This window comes from Lacerta agilis, chromosome 6 (genome assembly GCF_009819535.1).
Source record: "Lacerta agilis isolate rLacAgi1 chromosome 6, rLacAgi1.pri, whole genome shotgun sequence".
Taxonomy (NCBI): Eukaryota; Metazoa; Chordata; class Lepidosauria; order Squamata; family Lacertidae; genus Lacerta; species Lacerta agilis.
The window spans coordinates 38305394-38321343 of NC_046317.1; the positions used below are offsets into that span (position 1 = coordinate 38305394).

The 15950-nt window shown below is 42.7% G+C and overlaps 1 protein-coding gene across 1 annotated transcript in view; it reads left to right on the plus strand.

Moving 5' to 3' along the window:
- Positions 1–7598: 7598 nt before the first annotated feature.
- The window catches only part of USP24 (ubiquitin specific peptidase 24), a 73613-nt gene continuing 65261 nt past the window's right edge, over positions 7599–15950 (plus strand). The window contains exon 1 of the mRNA XM_033152025.1: positions 7599–7943. Coding sequence (XP_033007916.1) covers positions 7599–7943 — 345 coding nt within the window. The remainder of the gene's footprint in view (positions 7944–15950) is intronic.

The window sequence follows — 15950 nt, forward strand, 5'->3', positions numbered from 1 at the left end:
GGTTCGAGACATGGCCAGTGAAGGGAGTATGCTTTTGCCAAGCTGGTAAGGGGAAGGGCCAAGATATAATATTTATTTATGTATGTATTTATCTAAGTTGCATACCATCCTTCATCCGTGGATCTCATGGCAGTTAACAGCATGAAATAAGGGGAGCCACACAGCCAGCCAGCCAGCCAGACACACAAACACACAAACACTGACAACAACATCCCTCAGTGGCCCACTGCATAGGGCACTGGTTTTGGAAGATTGAAGGAGTTCACTTTGCCCTGCATGCATGAGGGGATGAGAATAATCCACCTTTAGACCACCCAAATTTTGCAGCTGTGCCTTGTTTTGGTGTTTGTTTGTTTGTTTGTTTGTTTTTAAAGCATAAAAAGACCTGGCACAAGAAATTAAACCGCCTGAGGTGGGCAGATGATACCACCTCCTTCTGTCTTCTCCTCCCCACTCACATTCTCCTCCTCCCCTCAACCTTTACTGGCCTGACTGCTAACAAAATGGGGTGGGAAGATGGGCCTGATCCACTGGCTTCCCGGTTTGAGAGTCACAGGAATTGTTTTCGAGTCATTTTCAGATTGGTAGCCATGTTAGTTTCAGCAAAAAGGACAGAGAGTCTTGCAGTACCTTGAAGAGTAAACAGACATATTACGGCAAAAGCTTTTGTGAACAAGAGCCTATTTCATCCAATGCATAGCGTTGTCCTAATTTGGCGGAGAAATAAAATGAGAGGTGATAGAGAAGGGTGAGGTCATTATAGTGTGACCTGTTGGAAAGAGGGCAGGCCTCGTGTACCTTTACTTTCCCTCACCTTGGGCAGAGAGAAAGAATAGTGTGGGGATTTTTTTGTGAACTGTTTTTTCATGTGGTGCCAACACTCCCCAGCAGAGATCCTCTCTCCCCCCCCCCCCCCCCGCTTAAAGTGCTTCCGATTGGCTGCAGGGGCTTCCTGCACTCAATTAGAAGCCACAGAAGCCGCGTTGGACGTTCAGGTTCCAAAGAACATTTGCAAACTGGAACACTCATTTCTGGGTTTGCAGCATTCAGGAGCCAAAACGTTCGAGTCGCAAGGCATTCGACAACCAAGGTACGACTGTGCTCCTTTAACATACAAAAGAATAAGAAATGACACACAAAATAATAAACAGCAAAGCATCTGCTCAGGAGTAGGGGATGCTGGAGGTGACAGGAGAAAGGGGGGAAAGCTCTATTGTGTTTGCAGAAGTCAATTACACCCATAGAGCTGAAGTATTGGATATGACCCTTTGATTGTCATGTATCTTGCGGCACCACATACACCTTTGTTCTTGATGGCCTTCTCATAATTTGCCTAGGTAGTTGGATTTTCATCCACTTTTTGCGATCCCCAGAAACAGCTGGCTGGGTTGGGCAGAGCTGCTATGCTATTTTCCCTCTTTCAAAATAAGATTCATAACTACTACTACTACTACTACTACTACTACTTTTTATTTATACCCCGCCCATCTGACTGGGTTTCCCCAGCTACTCTGGGTGGCTCCCAACAGAATAAGAATAAATAATAATAATAATAATAATAATAATAATAATGCAATCAAACATTAAAAATTTCCCTCATCAGGTGGACAGGTGGGTGTGGTGTGGGAGAGGGGGGGATATGCATGTGTTATTCTAGTTCTATGACAGTCCAGTCACAACTGCATAAAAGCAAACTAGTTACAGTGACCATTGAAGAGGCCATGTTAGTGACAAGGAGCACAAACACATTGGCCTTGCTAAATGTATCTTAACTTTGGAGCAGACATGTGTTAGACTGCATTGGAAATTGCCTTGCTAATAGTCCTTTGGGGAGAAAAATGCAAGTATAGATGATGATTTTATTTTTTTTAATACCTACCTACACAGACACACACACACACACACACACACACGGCTAATTGTAGCTTGGGAGAGCAAGAGGATTCAGAATGGAAAATAGATCCATGAAAAGGGTTCATGTGTCCACTTCCAGTGCTCCAATCAACTTCAGAGACCCCTGCATCTGTTTTAAGGTAAAAGAAGGAAAGGAAACAAAAAAAAGTTCAGAGAGCAAATCATGGATTTCCCGCATCGTGTGTGGTTTGTCCCTCATCTAGCTTGCTAGTCAAGGTTGTGTATTTATTTTGTTATCTAAAGACATACGCCAGTTTCAGCAAGAAATCTCGAGAAGGTTGCGATTATGTTCAATCCGATGGCTCATCCGAAAGATCTGCCAACATCCAGAAGAGGGCAGTAATGTACCTTCAGGAAAATACATCTATCCAGTGCTTTTTATCCTTTAAAAAAATGTTTAGGGGTGCTCTCATTTTGACTCAAGAAAATCACCATTTTATAGTTTAAATTGGGGGAAATAAATACAGTAAATGGACAAAAGTACAAAGATTCACAAAATGTTTAGGGGTATGCATACCCCTGCGTACCCCGGGGGGGGGGGAAGCACTGCATCTATCCATTTTCACTCTCATTAGCTCTATGGAGAAATGATTACTTTCTCACTTGTTCTTGGAGAAACAGCATCTCTCTTTCAAAACCTTGCTGCTTTGCACCTAGTTGATGAAGGTATGGATAGATGAAACAAAACTATTGGTTGCTATTAGCATCAAAGAGGGGGTGCATCTTTAGCAAATCATTTCAGTGTTCTGTCAATGGATATATAACAGGGTTGGGGAATTGGATCTGGACAGAGGACTGGAATCAGAAACGACCAACCCTCCATGGACCACTTCAGGTCATTTCAGGACCACTTCAGGCCATTGTGATTACAAAATGGCATTTGAGAATCATGTTGATTTTACAGTAAGAACATAAAGGGAGGAGGGTTTGCTAGGAGTTGGGGAAGTGGGGCTGGCTGGCAGGTAGGCAGTGATGGAGAGCAGTGGCAGCACCTAGTATGTACTGTAATATAAATGATCCTGAAACCAGTATGCACTATTGATTTCTTTAAAATATGGAATTAAGTGCTCTATAATAATAAAAAAAATGCTACTGCAAAACCACCTAATTATCTTTTTGCAGCTTCAAAATCCTACCTTCAGGTATATAAATCGTGTTTGGTTAAAACATGTAGTGCAAATATAACCATTCACATAGTATTCAAAAATACCTAGTCTAGCAAAAGCCAGTATATTTTACTCAGTCACAGCTTATTTTTAGGCTGGCTAGCTATCAAACTCCCACAAGTTCTTGCAGTCTTTCCAAAGAGAGACTGAAAGGTCACAGGTCTCTGGAAGATCCAAAAACATTCATATCCATTGCAGCTTGGGTCAGCCTTTATTTCATTACAGGGGTCCTGCTCTTTTAATAGTTCCATGGCAGGCAGAAGTTTAATAGATGCAGCACTCTCGGCACAGAAAGGAAGGAGACACTGTTGAATTTCTATATGCCTTGTATTATGAAACAAGTGGTGTTTTCCAGCATCTCTGCAATGTAAACATGTGCAAGACAACAACAACAACAACAACAACGCAACAAATGTTGCAATTAGCATCTTACCAGATGAGCCCTAGGCTTTCTTCATTGTTGCACGCACAACCCAAAAAGTATGCTTTGCCTTTCAAGTTAAGGTAGCTCTCCAATATTATCCTAAAGAGTTCAAATTTAGGGCCTGTCCCAGAACTGGAGGTTCAGTGCTTTGCACCCATGCAGTTTTCATGCCTCTAATATACCTTCCATAACCCATCTAATCTCTATTATTGCTGCTCCAGCTCCTATTATATATTAGGTTCAGAGAAAGAAAGAATAAAAGGCTTCCATCTGCTCCTTTTAGACATCCAGGATCAGGAGTTTACAAGAGGAAGCGGAGAGACTTGCAAAGCTGTGTATTTGACAGTCATATGACATAATAATCTAGGTCATGTATGATTGCGCTTCCAAAAGTTATGAGTCCATGTCCCGCCCACTGCAAGACTGGCTAGAGATTGAGGCAAGCAATAGGCCATTTTCTGACAAGGCATGCAGTGTGGCTCAGGTTATTGCAAGCTGTCATCTATACCGCAAGCGGCTAATTTGAGGTTTCACTACTGCAACAATGTCGTGAAGAGCTTTGGGAAAATAGAAATACAGATGCATAAGCTTTAGTAATGTGCATTCCCACCATTCCTTTTTTGCGCCTCACTTTGCTTGTATCTCAATGTTTCATTGCTGTGTCTGCTTGTATGCAGAAGTGTGAGTTCCCCCATATGGTTTGTGGTTATGCTTTGGCCTGTGTCAAACAGGAATTATGTTGACATCAGGAAACATATTTCATGTTCAGCTTTCATTTTAAGATCCTGGCATTACTTGCACATTCCAGAACGACATTGTTCACGTGAAATGCTATTCTTGTGCAAAAACACCCAGAACGTTTAAGAAAAAAATTGAGGGGGATCCTGCAGCATGCAGATAAAGTGATGCTGACTTGCACAATGACCTATGAGGAAGAACCGTAGAGACCCAGAAGAGGAAACAAAAAGTGGAGAGAATGTAGGAGGGAGAGAAAAAGAGATAATGATAGGGCTCTCTCTCTCTGTGTCTGTGTGTGTGTGTGTGTGTGTTCAAATAGGGTGGACAAGACCACGGAGAATTTAAATCCAGAGCCTGCATAAATATGGCAGATAGCATAGACAGGCAACTATGAGCAGGCTATAACTGATTACACACAAATTCCATGCTTCAGAGTCACAGCAGGATATATAAACCCCTGGTGACAGTGCATATAAGCACCACTATAGATAATATGATTAACTAATCCATCAACACGTTAAACAGATCCAGATCCACACTTCAGTGTTGGAATTTGGCTTAAGGTCTGGAATTTTTTGAAGTTCAATAAATTATGGTATCTCTTGGCTTTTGAGGTCTACGGGAATTTTAAAAGCTGCAGCAGGTTCTGAAAGCAGAAATCAAAGACTGCCCGCTAGTTACATACACAATTAAGCAGCAGGATCTCAATTTAGAGTTCTGATTCTGCGTGAGGATTGTTGTGTATGCCTCCAACAGCAGCACTTTAAGCAGAATTTGAACAGGTGCAGGTTTTTTCATGGAGTGGTGAAGCAGTGGTGGGGAATCTGCACTAGTAGCAGAGGATGAAATACCTGATAAAAACCAGTATGTCATTATAAATAAATAAAAATTGTCCAGTAGCACCTTGGAGACCAAGAAGAAGAAGTGTGCATGCACATGAAAGCTTATACCCAGAACAAACTTAGTTGGTCTCTAAGGTGCTACTGGACAATTTTTTAATTTATTTTGACTGCGTCAGACCAACATGGCTAACTACCTGAATCCAATATTTCATTTTCTGCCCTTAGAAATGTCACATGGACCAAAGAAATACGGAAAAGCAAAATATGTCCAAAAGCTTCTGACGAAAACTTCCGAAGTGAATATAGCATCTCTTCTTGTTTGTCTGCAGTGCTGGTATTTAGAGCAGGAGTGGGGAATTGGAACCTCCAGATGTTGCTAAATTCTAAATCACATCAGCCCCAGTAAGCATGGCAAATGGTTAGGGATTATGGAAGCTGTAGTGTGACATATGGAGGACATCATCTCCCGCATCCTTGATAGAATGATATGTTACCCCTAAGCACGGAGGTTCTGTTCAGCTACAAGGAGAGCCCTGGTAGATCAGACCAAAGGCCCATCTTAGGCCATCATCCTGCTCTCACTGGGGCTAACCAGATCCCTATCAGAAGCCCATGAGCAGGATATGAGAGCAGTAGCACTTTCCAGCAACTGGTATTTGTAGTTGCTTGTGCTAGCTGCTGTATGATTCTTAACTATTGTTACAGATGTGCCTTGGACCACCTGAATGAAGCTCAGCAGTTTTTCCTCCTCCAAAGGAAAAAGTTTTGTCTTATCCAGTTGAATAAAATTATAGAGGAATCAGGTCAGTACACTTTTGTAGGGAAACACCACTGCAAAGGCCCTCCCTTGGACCCCCACACCACATACTTGATCCCACATTTTACCAAGAGGATCTCATCTACTGATTTTAAGGCACAGGCGGGTTGATATGGAAGCAGGTATTCTAGCAGATATTTGGGTCCCATGCCATTTAGGGCATTAAATTTCCAAAGTAAGCACCTTGAATTGGGTCCAGAAAACAACCGGCAACCAGTGCAGCTGTTTTAAAATAGGAGTAATATGGTCACATCCTGCTACCCCCTACTAGCATTTTGACTGCTGCGTTTTGCACTAGCTTTAATTTCTGGACCATCGCCAAGGGCAGCCCCACATACTGCACATTATAGTAGTCCAGCTTAGAGATCACCAGAGCATGAGTAATCATAGCAAGGCAATCCCAATCCAGAGATTGCTACAGTCAGCGCACAAGTCAAAACTGGTCATAGGCACTCTTAACCACTGACTGCATCCAAGGGGAGCACCGCAAAATACACATTTGCTCCTGGAAGCTGTACGCCAGCTCCCTCGGCCAGTAACGCGAGATGAGCACCGCAACCCCAGAGTCGGACACAGTGTGGTTAGGGGTCCCTTTACCTTTAAGCCTTTGAAGGACATGTTGTTCTGCCAACTCCTGGATATGGGGATTTGTACAGTACTGTATACCGCTCAAAGTTTTGGACAAGGCTTGTGTGGGTAACTGTGCTCTGGAGCCCTCCTGTCTGATTCAAACTAATAAGGAGGGGACTGGACCAGGGAGGTAATTTATGCCTCTTTAGGAGAGGGGACTGGTCCCTACATGCCTTAAAAGCATCTCCAAACAAGTTCAGGACCTGCACTGTCTTTCCAGCTACTGATGAAACAAAGAGACAAAGCTCGGTGTTGTTTTTTGAGACTTTGGCTCGTGGGGATTTATTTATTTAAATATATCTACCACCTGCCCTTCACCAAAAGGTCCCAGGGCAAGTTACAAAACAGAAAAGAACAATGCCACTATCTATCTATCTATCTATCTATACATACATACATACATACATACATATAAATGAAACAACTCAGCCACAAAGTCACAGAGCCCAAAAACAATATTTTTTATTTATGCGGGGAGCTTTTCTCCAAAACAGTGAGGCCGAGGTCTGGAAAATAACAACACCAGCAAGAAGTAAAGATGTTGAGCTTCTTTTAGGAAATCGAAGTCGAACTTTTCTTGGTAAAAATATCCCGTAAATAGGATATTGTGGGGGGGGGGGGAGCAGCAGGCTTCTTGGGAGGGGAAGAACCTCACATAAATGAATACTTTCAATGCTTTTCAAGCTTGGCTCAGTATAGTAGCTGCTTCTTCGCCCGAAGCGGCATTTGCGGGATTCCATCGCTTGTCGCCTCTGTCGTTTCCATGACAACCACACCCCTCCTCCCCTCCATTCACGTTCGGGCATTGGCCTCGCCTTCCCTCCCTCCGCACGTGATCACGGCGGCGCTTCCCCCCCCCTCTTTCCCCACGCGCATCCGGGCTTCAGCACGCCGCTTCCGGGTGGGTGTGGGGCTTGTCCTGCCCTGAGGCGGCGGCGGGAGGCGGGCCAAAGGAGGAGGAGGAGGTTCCCGTCAACATGGCGGCGCGCAGAGCGGGCGGCGGTGGCGGCGGCCGCCGGAGCGGGAGCACCAGCAGCAGCGCCTGAGGCGTCGCGGAGCGAGGCGCCATGGAGAGCGAGGAGGAGCAGCACATGACCACGCTGCTCTGCATGGGCTTCTCGGACGCGGCCGCCATCCGCAGGGCCCTCCGCCTGGCCAAGAACGACATCAACGAGGCCGTGGCGCTGCTCACCAACGAGCGGCCCGGCCTGCACTATGAGCCCATGGACAGCGGAGGAGGAGGCGGCGGACAGGGAGGCCCCCAGCAGAGCGGCGGCGTCTCCCGCGGCGGAGGGGACGGCGAAGGCACCGTCGGTGGTGGTGGTGGTGGAGGAGGAGGCCAAGGTGGAGGCAGCGGCGGCAGTACCGGCTTCGACCCGCCCCCTGCCTACCATGAGGTGGTGGAGAACGAGGTAACGGTCTCTGGGCGGAGGATGGGAGCGGGCGAGGCTCGCTTGTGCTTTGCACCGCCGCCCGTTAAGCGGGGATCCCAGTCTGACCTTTGGCCGCACCATTGGAAACGCATCGAAAGGTGGGCGGGATCGCCTTAAAATACCGCTTTGGTCTTTAGAGAGAGAGAGAGAGAGGACTCGGGGTACCAAGAGCTTGCAAGGTTAGGAACCGCGCAGCTCTGAATCCTCACCTCGATTTCTTCTCAAGGGGCCCCCTCCCCCAGCTTCCACGAGTTAATAGGGGGCCCGCCACGCGCTCCTTGGGGGGTCTTGGTGGAATTGAGTTCCCGTCCCCAAACAAATCAGGCGGATTTTCCTTGTGCTTGAGCTGTCAGGTGCATAACCCTATCTTAAAGTGCGATCTGCATTTGGTTGCCCTGGTTTGTCACCGGAAGAGGAATGTAGCCTGGAGCCTAGGAAAAGGGATTGCTGTGTTATGCCTAGGCTGCAGTGCTGGAGGGTTTGGGAGCTGGTCACTTGTGTTTGTGCAGACACATTCTTTCATTATGAGATGCCCATACTAATATTTCACTGTCTACTCCGATGTAGGCCATATTGCTTTCAGTTGAGTTGGCTCCCATGTGTGTATAGTTTGGCAGCTTTTGTTAATCAAGGAGTTCTTTGAGCACTTATAGCAATTCTGCCATGATTGTCTTACTTGAAAGAATCTGGGTAGTTTACAAGCAACGAAACCGGTAAAATAATCCAAAACCATGAATCAGGTAGGAGGTTTTAAAAGCAACCATCACATCATTAGTGGTTGAGGTAGAACTGGTTTAGATGTTAATCTAAAATGATAGTGATAGGCCCAGGTGCACTTCTTTGGGGAGGTTATTCCAAATCTTAGGCACCACATCTGAAAATACTATATCTCTGGCACTATCCTGCTATACTTTCAGTGGTAGAAAGACCCAGCAAAGAGTCTCATTAAGAAAACAAAGTTCTCAGTCATGTTCATCTGGGAGAAGGAGATTTTTTGAAATATTCTTGTCCCAGATTGCTTAGAGCTATAAAGCTCAATGATTGTATGCAAAATATCACATTGGTGGCTATGTTGCATGAGCATCAAGTCATAGCATATTCAGACATGGGCAAAAAATAGAGGTATAAAATACGCATTCTGACAAAACCTCATAAAAGCATATTGTGTCAGGAACTTAAGAGTTGTAGTCAGTTAACTTTTACTCAGAGTAGACCCATTGAAATTAATGGCTGTTTAGGTCTGTTAATTCCAGTGGATCTTCTCTGAGTGCAATAATTAATGTTTGTATCATGTAAGCTGATCCAAACATTCAGTAGCAGCTTGCCTGGTGGGCAGTGTGGAGGTTGGGGCTGTCTAGGCACATCTAGTCCTGCCAGTACACCTGCACAGTCTCTGCCCCCTTGCCCCTCTTCCTCTTGGGAGTGATGCGATTCTCCCCATTGGGTAAGCTGCTTCTGACTATGTTGCAATAGCTGCTAAGAAAATGAATAGCCTTCCTACAATTAAATGGGTTTGGGAATAGAAATGAAAGGTAGGCAGCCTTCTCAACTGCTCCTTGGTGGAGTCAATCTGAGCACCTCTACCAAGTGCATATTCTCTGCTGCCTGCAGGAAAGGTGATGGGGGCTTCCTGGGGAGATACCCTACCAAATATTGGCCCAGGCCAGCATGGACTCCTTTGACTTCTGCACAATATAGGAATTCAGAATGCATCTGGCACATCAAGCCATCAATGGAGGGGCAGGAGAAGCAACATGACAACATTGTAGCCTTCTGATACAATCTTATTCTGATCCATCATACAAGAACTAACTTATACTGTACTCTACTTTCTGTTCCATACTTTCTTCTCATTCCAAGCTACAGTGCTTATTAGATAACATTCAGGTATGAATTTGTGATTTGTCTCTAGTAATGTACCAGCACAGTTCACCTAGCACAATGGGATTGTTTCTACTACTCCCCGGAACCCTCTGGAGCTGAATTTGACAGCAGGCAATGGCCTGAAAGGGACAGAAGAGGAAGCTCCATTGCACTGGTGAAGCTGCAGTTTTGGGTACAGCCCTGTGTTTCTAGTTGTATTTTGTAACCAAGAACAAGTGCCTGAGTTTGTTTTTGTCTCCTTCCTCCAATGCCACTTTCGTTTTGAGTCAAGTAAGATTATAAGCTTTAGGTCAAAGACTGTCTTATTACTTGCTTTTCTAAGTAGTAGCCCCCCCTTTTTTGGCTGAGGAGTGAGGTAAAAATCCTTCAAACAAACAAACACTACTTACATTCCTTATAATATTCCCACCCCAAGACTCCAGAAGTGATGATATTGTATGAACCATTTTAACAGATAAATAAAAAGCTTTCAAATTTGAAAAGCTGGGCTTTTTTGTGAAGAAAGAAACAGATGTCTGGGGTATAGAACTTGGATCTGTCTGCTGTAGCGCTGACAACTCTGGCTGGGAGGTCTTTTGCCAGGCTTGGCTGTGTATGAACTTCCTTGCCTTGCTCCTAATTCTCCTAAATTACATGCTGACAACTGAATCACGACTGAAAAGGTAAATAAACATAGGAATCCATGAGCATATTCTTGTAGTAAGTTGGGAATTTTAATTATGTTGGCAACCAGCACAGAAGTCTTGTTTTGATTCTTAAGCATTTACTATTCTTCTTCCCAATTGTCATTACTATAGTGCCACATCAGTGATTAGTGCCGCATAACCACCAAATATTTGCCTACTCAGTTTTTGGTGTGCCATGTAAGGGCCAAACTATTTATTTATTTATTTCACAATGTTTATATACTGTTTGAGTGTAATGAAACCTCAAAGCAGTTTACAAAAAAAAAAACAACAACACCTGCGTAGGACATTTGTGACTGGATTAGCTAACGTTTTGATTCTTTCTTTAAAAGCTGTCACAGGAGTCCCACAACTAGATCTGATCAGTAGTGCTGAGGAAAAGAAGAGACTCTCTCCCCTGTGTCAATTTCTGTTCTATTTGACTCTCTTGGGAAAATACAGATATCTAAATATTTGGTCCTAACAGAGAGCAGCATTCTTTACAGTTTCCTGTACAGTTTTGTTCAGCAGCTATGCAGTGCCACTACTAATAATCTAAAATAACACATTGGCCAAAAAATAACGGGACTATTCTTTTTCGCAGAGAGTCCACTACTTGTACTTCTGCACTGTACACCTGTTCCTCACAGATGAGTTGCTATAACATTCATATTCAGAGTACCCTTCCCATCCATCCCATCTTGGGCGATGGAAGACTTGAGAGTAGCAGAACACTTCACCATAACATGTGGTCCACTATAATAATGTTCTTTATTGTTTTGTGTATTCACACATGTACAATTGCTGTGGCGAACTATGCTTATGCATAGCTTCATATATTTAAGAGCATTGCATCATTCACTAAACATTCTGAATCATTTTAAGATATAGTGTGTTTGGAGTGTAGAAGTCATTATATATATCCTGTGAGACAGAAAGTTTCTATCTTAATTTTTAGATGAAGGAACTTGAGTATTTTAACCAGAGTTGAGTGAGCTTCTCTTCCCCCACTCCTGTGGCTTACATTGGCTTAAAAGTTAGAGCTAGGGGGCTGCTTCAGAGGACTACTCTTAGGGTAACTCGGATGGGCAGGTGACAGAAGCTTACCATACAGGTGGCTCTGGGAACCAGAGGGTCTCTTTATGGGAGTAACTGTAGTAGGACAGTCCTTCAGGGCAAGTTGTAAAATGGAAAGTCCTTTCTGGCTTGATTTTTAATTGGGCTGAGGAAGAGTTTGGGAGCTTCTAATGGTCACCTCTCCTTCCAGTTATAGCTTAGTACTACATCCTGAAGCGCTACAAGTTAACTTAGAAAGTTTGAACAGCTATTGTATAGAATAAATATACTGTATACTGTACAGATTCAGATGTTATATTTTCAAAAACATGTATATTCAGTTATGTGGTACCTTCTCTGAAGGTAAAGGTCTGACTACAGCAACAGTTTCAGAGCTCTAACTCATTGGGAAACACCGAAACAATTTTGATATTCATATCAGGCCAAGCACCTGATACATAGTGGTCTGACACATATTTGCCAAGTGCATACCTTTTTCCTTGTGCACAGCTTTTAAGAGTGCTTGTTTTTAATGGTTTGGTTTTTACCTAGTTGCTCCTCTATTTTCCTGTATGTTATTATTACTCAGATTTCTTAACTTGCCCTTCAAGTTGCAACAATTTAAAAATACAATATTAAAAACAGTTGAAGCAGATTACAATCAAGAGTAGGATGAGTTCTAGTTGTATATATATTGTTTTGTCTTTTGGTTATAAATCAAGTGGGAGAGCTGAAGCCTGAAAAATAGTGTAAAAGCTTAAGTATACAGTAGTTTCTTCACATTCTCCATAGATATGTTCATTATCACTTTTGTGCCAACTTCATAGCTTTCTGAAATTACGGGTTGCAGTTAAGTCAAGTGATAGCATTGATTTTATTGTTTAACTTTGTCATGCCTCTGTTCTGTTGATTTTTAAAGGAGGAGTTCTTAAAATCTTAGATATGGAAGGACTGTGCCACCAGCATGTTAACCCTTTTGTGTAATTTGCAAAATATGGCATCCATATGCATTTTGTGTATAACACATTTCAGGATTAAAGCATTTTTCTATGTGGTGTTCTTGGGTTCCTGGTTCTGCAAAACTGTAATCTCAGTATCCTTTCAGCACTTTCATTTCTTGAATAAAAAATATTTATGGACATTGTCTTTTTAACCTTCCCCCGAGCTATTATAGTCTTTAGTATATTTCTTATTGTTAACTTCCACCTTTAAAGGGTTTCCAAATCCCATGTGAAATACTTTTCTGTTTACTGAAGCAACCTCCAGGCAAAGATTAACACTTGATGTGATCTAAATGTTTATCATTGCTGGAAGTGGGAGGCCATTTATGCATGGAACAAACAGCAGCTCAGCTGGGCAGGAAGTGTCTTTCAAATAATGTTCAGTAGAGACATTTTCTGGTCATCTTCCCAGTCAGAAGTTCTATTCAATGACAGCTGCTTAATAAGGAAGTGAAATGCTGAAGGAAAATGAGGCCAGTGTTAGAAGTTAATTCTACCAAACACATTTTGAATGTTTCTGGATAAGAACAGGAGTCTCTTATAAGAAAAGGCCTGGGAGGATCCTAATCTTTTCTAGGTTTTATTTGAAAACAACTTACTTATACAAAAAGCTTGTCTGGGATAGCGGAGGCAAAGGTCTGACAGTTTATAACAGATCCTCATTTGGTGTCAACTCTTTCTCACCTATTTTTTGCATGTATTGTTTGCTTTCCTTTGCTTACTATCGACTGTCTAGATGAACTTTTCAAATTCAGTGTTAACTGACAAATATAAAAGGGAGCAAAAGGTATATGTTCTAGGAAATAAGCTATAAAATTGTAATAGATCTATATGCTCTGAATTATTGTGTGAATCATTCGATGCACCTATGTTTCAAATATTTTTTCCTGTGACTGTCAAGTATGGAATAATATGTTATGTCTATGGCAGCATCCTGATCTGGGTGCTAACACCTGACAGAAAAAGGGGGGAAGCATTCCTGTTACTATGCCATGGAAAATTAGCCTTGTTTCACTCTGAATTAACTTGATGCATTTAGCTGGTATTATAGGATTTAAATTCTGAATGTGTTATCTTTGTGAATGTACAATCCTGGGCACCCCAGAGGAAAAGACAGTGGTGATTAGCACCTTTCCCTTGGGAATGGGAAAAAGAAGTAATGCTAGAGAGAGCTGCCAAAGTACCCATAACTTATATAATCCTGCAGCAATATAGATGAACTAAAAGAAATAGGCAACTTGTGGTTTAATGTTTGATGAAAACTGTGCTGTAGAAAATGAATTGCACTGTTGTGTTTTCCTAGGCTTCCATTAAAGAGCTATACCTGCATTTGCATTAAGAAATGCAGGCAACAATAATTCATTCTATAGAAGAAAGCATAACATGCAGGGCTGAGCTACATCCAAATATCCCTCAAATTTCACACTTTGTTTGTGCAAAATCAGAATATCACTTGTATGCACATGCTTGCCACTTTGTTGACTAGGTTACTTACATGATTTTCTTCTAGGATAGTGAGATGTTATTTTGCACTTGCTATAGTCGTCCACACACTGGCTACTTCCAGACTAGGCAGCTGTAATGCTTTTTACGTAGGGCTATATTTGCAGGCGGGATGCGGGTGGCGCTGTGGTCTAAACCACTGAGCCTGGGGCTTGCCGATCGGAAGGTCAGCGGTTCGAATCCCCGCAGTGGGGTGAGCTCCCGTTGCTTGGTCCCTGCTTCTGCAACCTAGCAGTTCGAAAGCATGTCAAAGTGCAAGTAGATAAATAGGTACCACTCTGGCGGGAAGGTAAACGGCGACATGGCCTGGAAGATGTACGCCGGCTCCCTCAGCCAGTAAAGCGAGATGAGCGCCGCAACCCCAGAGTCGTCCGCGACTGGACCTAACAGTCAGGGGTCCCTTTACCTTTACCTTACATTTGAAGGCAGTTCAGAAGTTTCAGTTGGTACAGAATCCAGCTGCCAGGTTGCTTGGAGAGCAAAGAAGTCTGTGTGTATATAACACCCGTTCTGCTTCAGTTACTTTCCTTGCCTGTTTCTTCTAAGCTCAATTCAAACTGCTGCTGAGTTTAACATTTAAAGCCTTTAATGGTTTTGGAATAGGTTGTTTGAAGGACTGCCCACGCTCTTATGAGTGAACTCTAGAAGCAAGATAATCTTTGTGGACCCTTTTTGTCTGGCCCACCATAAAGAACAATCCAGTTTGCAGATACCAGGGACAGGGCTTTTGGGGATGAGTCGGGACACCACATCTCTGAAAGTCTTTCCCACAAGAAATTTGTTTGAACCCTACACTTCAGTATTTTATATGGGCCCTGAAGAGTTTATTTTGTTCTGTCAGTCTTTTTGTGATCCTGTTGCTGGATTTTTGTGCTGCTATTTTTTCAGTAGTTATGATGTAGTTGTATTGTGCTAAAAAAATGCACCTTGGGAGGGCACACCTTGAAAGGTGACTTATAAATGATTCAGATAAATAATGTGTAGTTTTGTGCTCTGTGATTTTGCTGTCATGTGTAGCATTGTTTGGTATGCTAGTTTTGCAAATAATGTGATGCCGTGCACAGCCTCACAGTAGCTCAGTGTTGACTGAATAACATATCTGATGTTGTTTCTGGCTCTCATTGCCATGATGGATAGTGTGGAGACTGCTGTTCTGCTCTTAGCAGCAACCTCTGACCCTGTACTTCTCCTACTTGCTCTGCAGTCTAACATCATGAGGCTCTTCTGCAAAGCCTCAGAGGTTTCTCCACTGTGCTGGAGGTCATGGGTAGTGGCTCTATCAAAGATTGGCTGTATCTTGTTTTAGCCCAGTTAAGTAGATTGAGTTTGGGACATAAATGGGGATATATGACGGGATTGGAATCTTTGTTGAAACTGCATTAGTGTAAGGCCAAGACTTCTGAGCTTGTGCAGTCTTTTTTCCTCTTGAAGGGAAGATCCCTTTGCAAATATTAAGTGTTCTCTTAATATTAACAACTTTTCATATTAGTTTTTTTATCCCCAGTTTAATAGGTTAATCATTAATATTTGGACAACTTTTCTGTTGTACTTAGGAAGGAGAAAAATAATCATTACCTTAATAATAACAATTTAAATAGATTTATTAGATCCATTCCACTCCAAACAATCAGAAAAATATTGTTTCTATTCTGTTCGCTGAACTTCTTGAAACTTAAGTATTCATAGGTTTGTATGAATTCTGTATTCATAGGTTTGTAGAACAATAGGATTAAGGTCTTTTTCTCAACTCTGTTCATGTTATAACATTTTTGCTGTGAAGAAGAGGCATGTGATCTCTGCTGAGTCAAATTCAGTTTTGAGAACTGCAAAAGTAAACCAAGCATCTGTGATAATATCTTTTAGGCAGAGAAACTGCC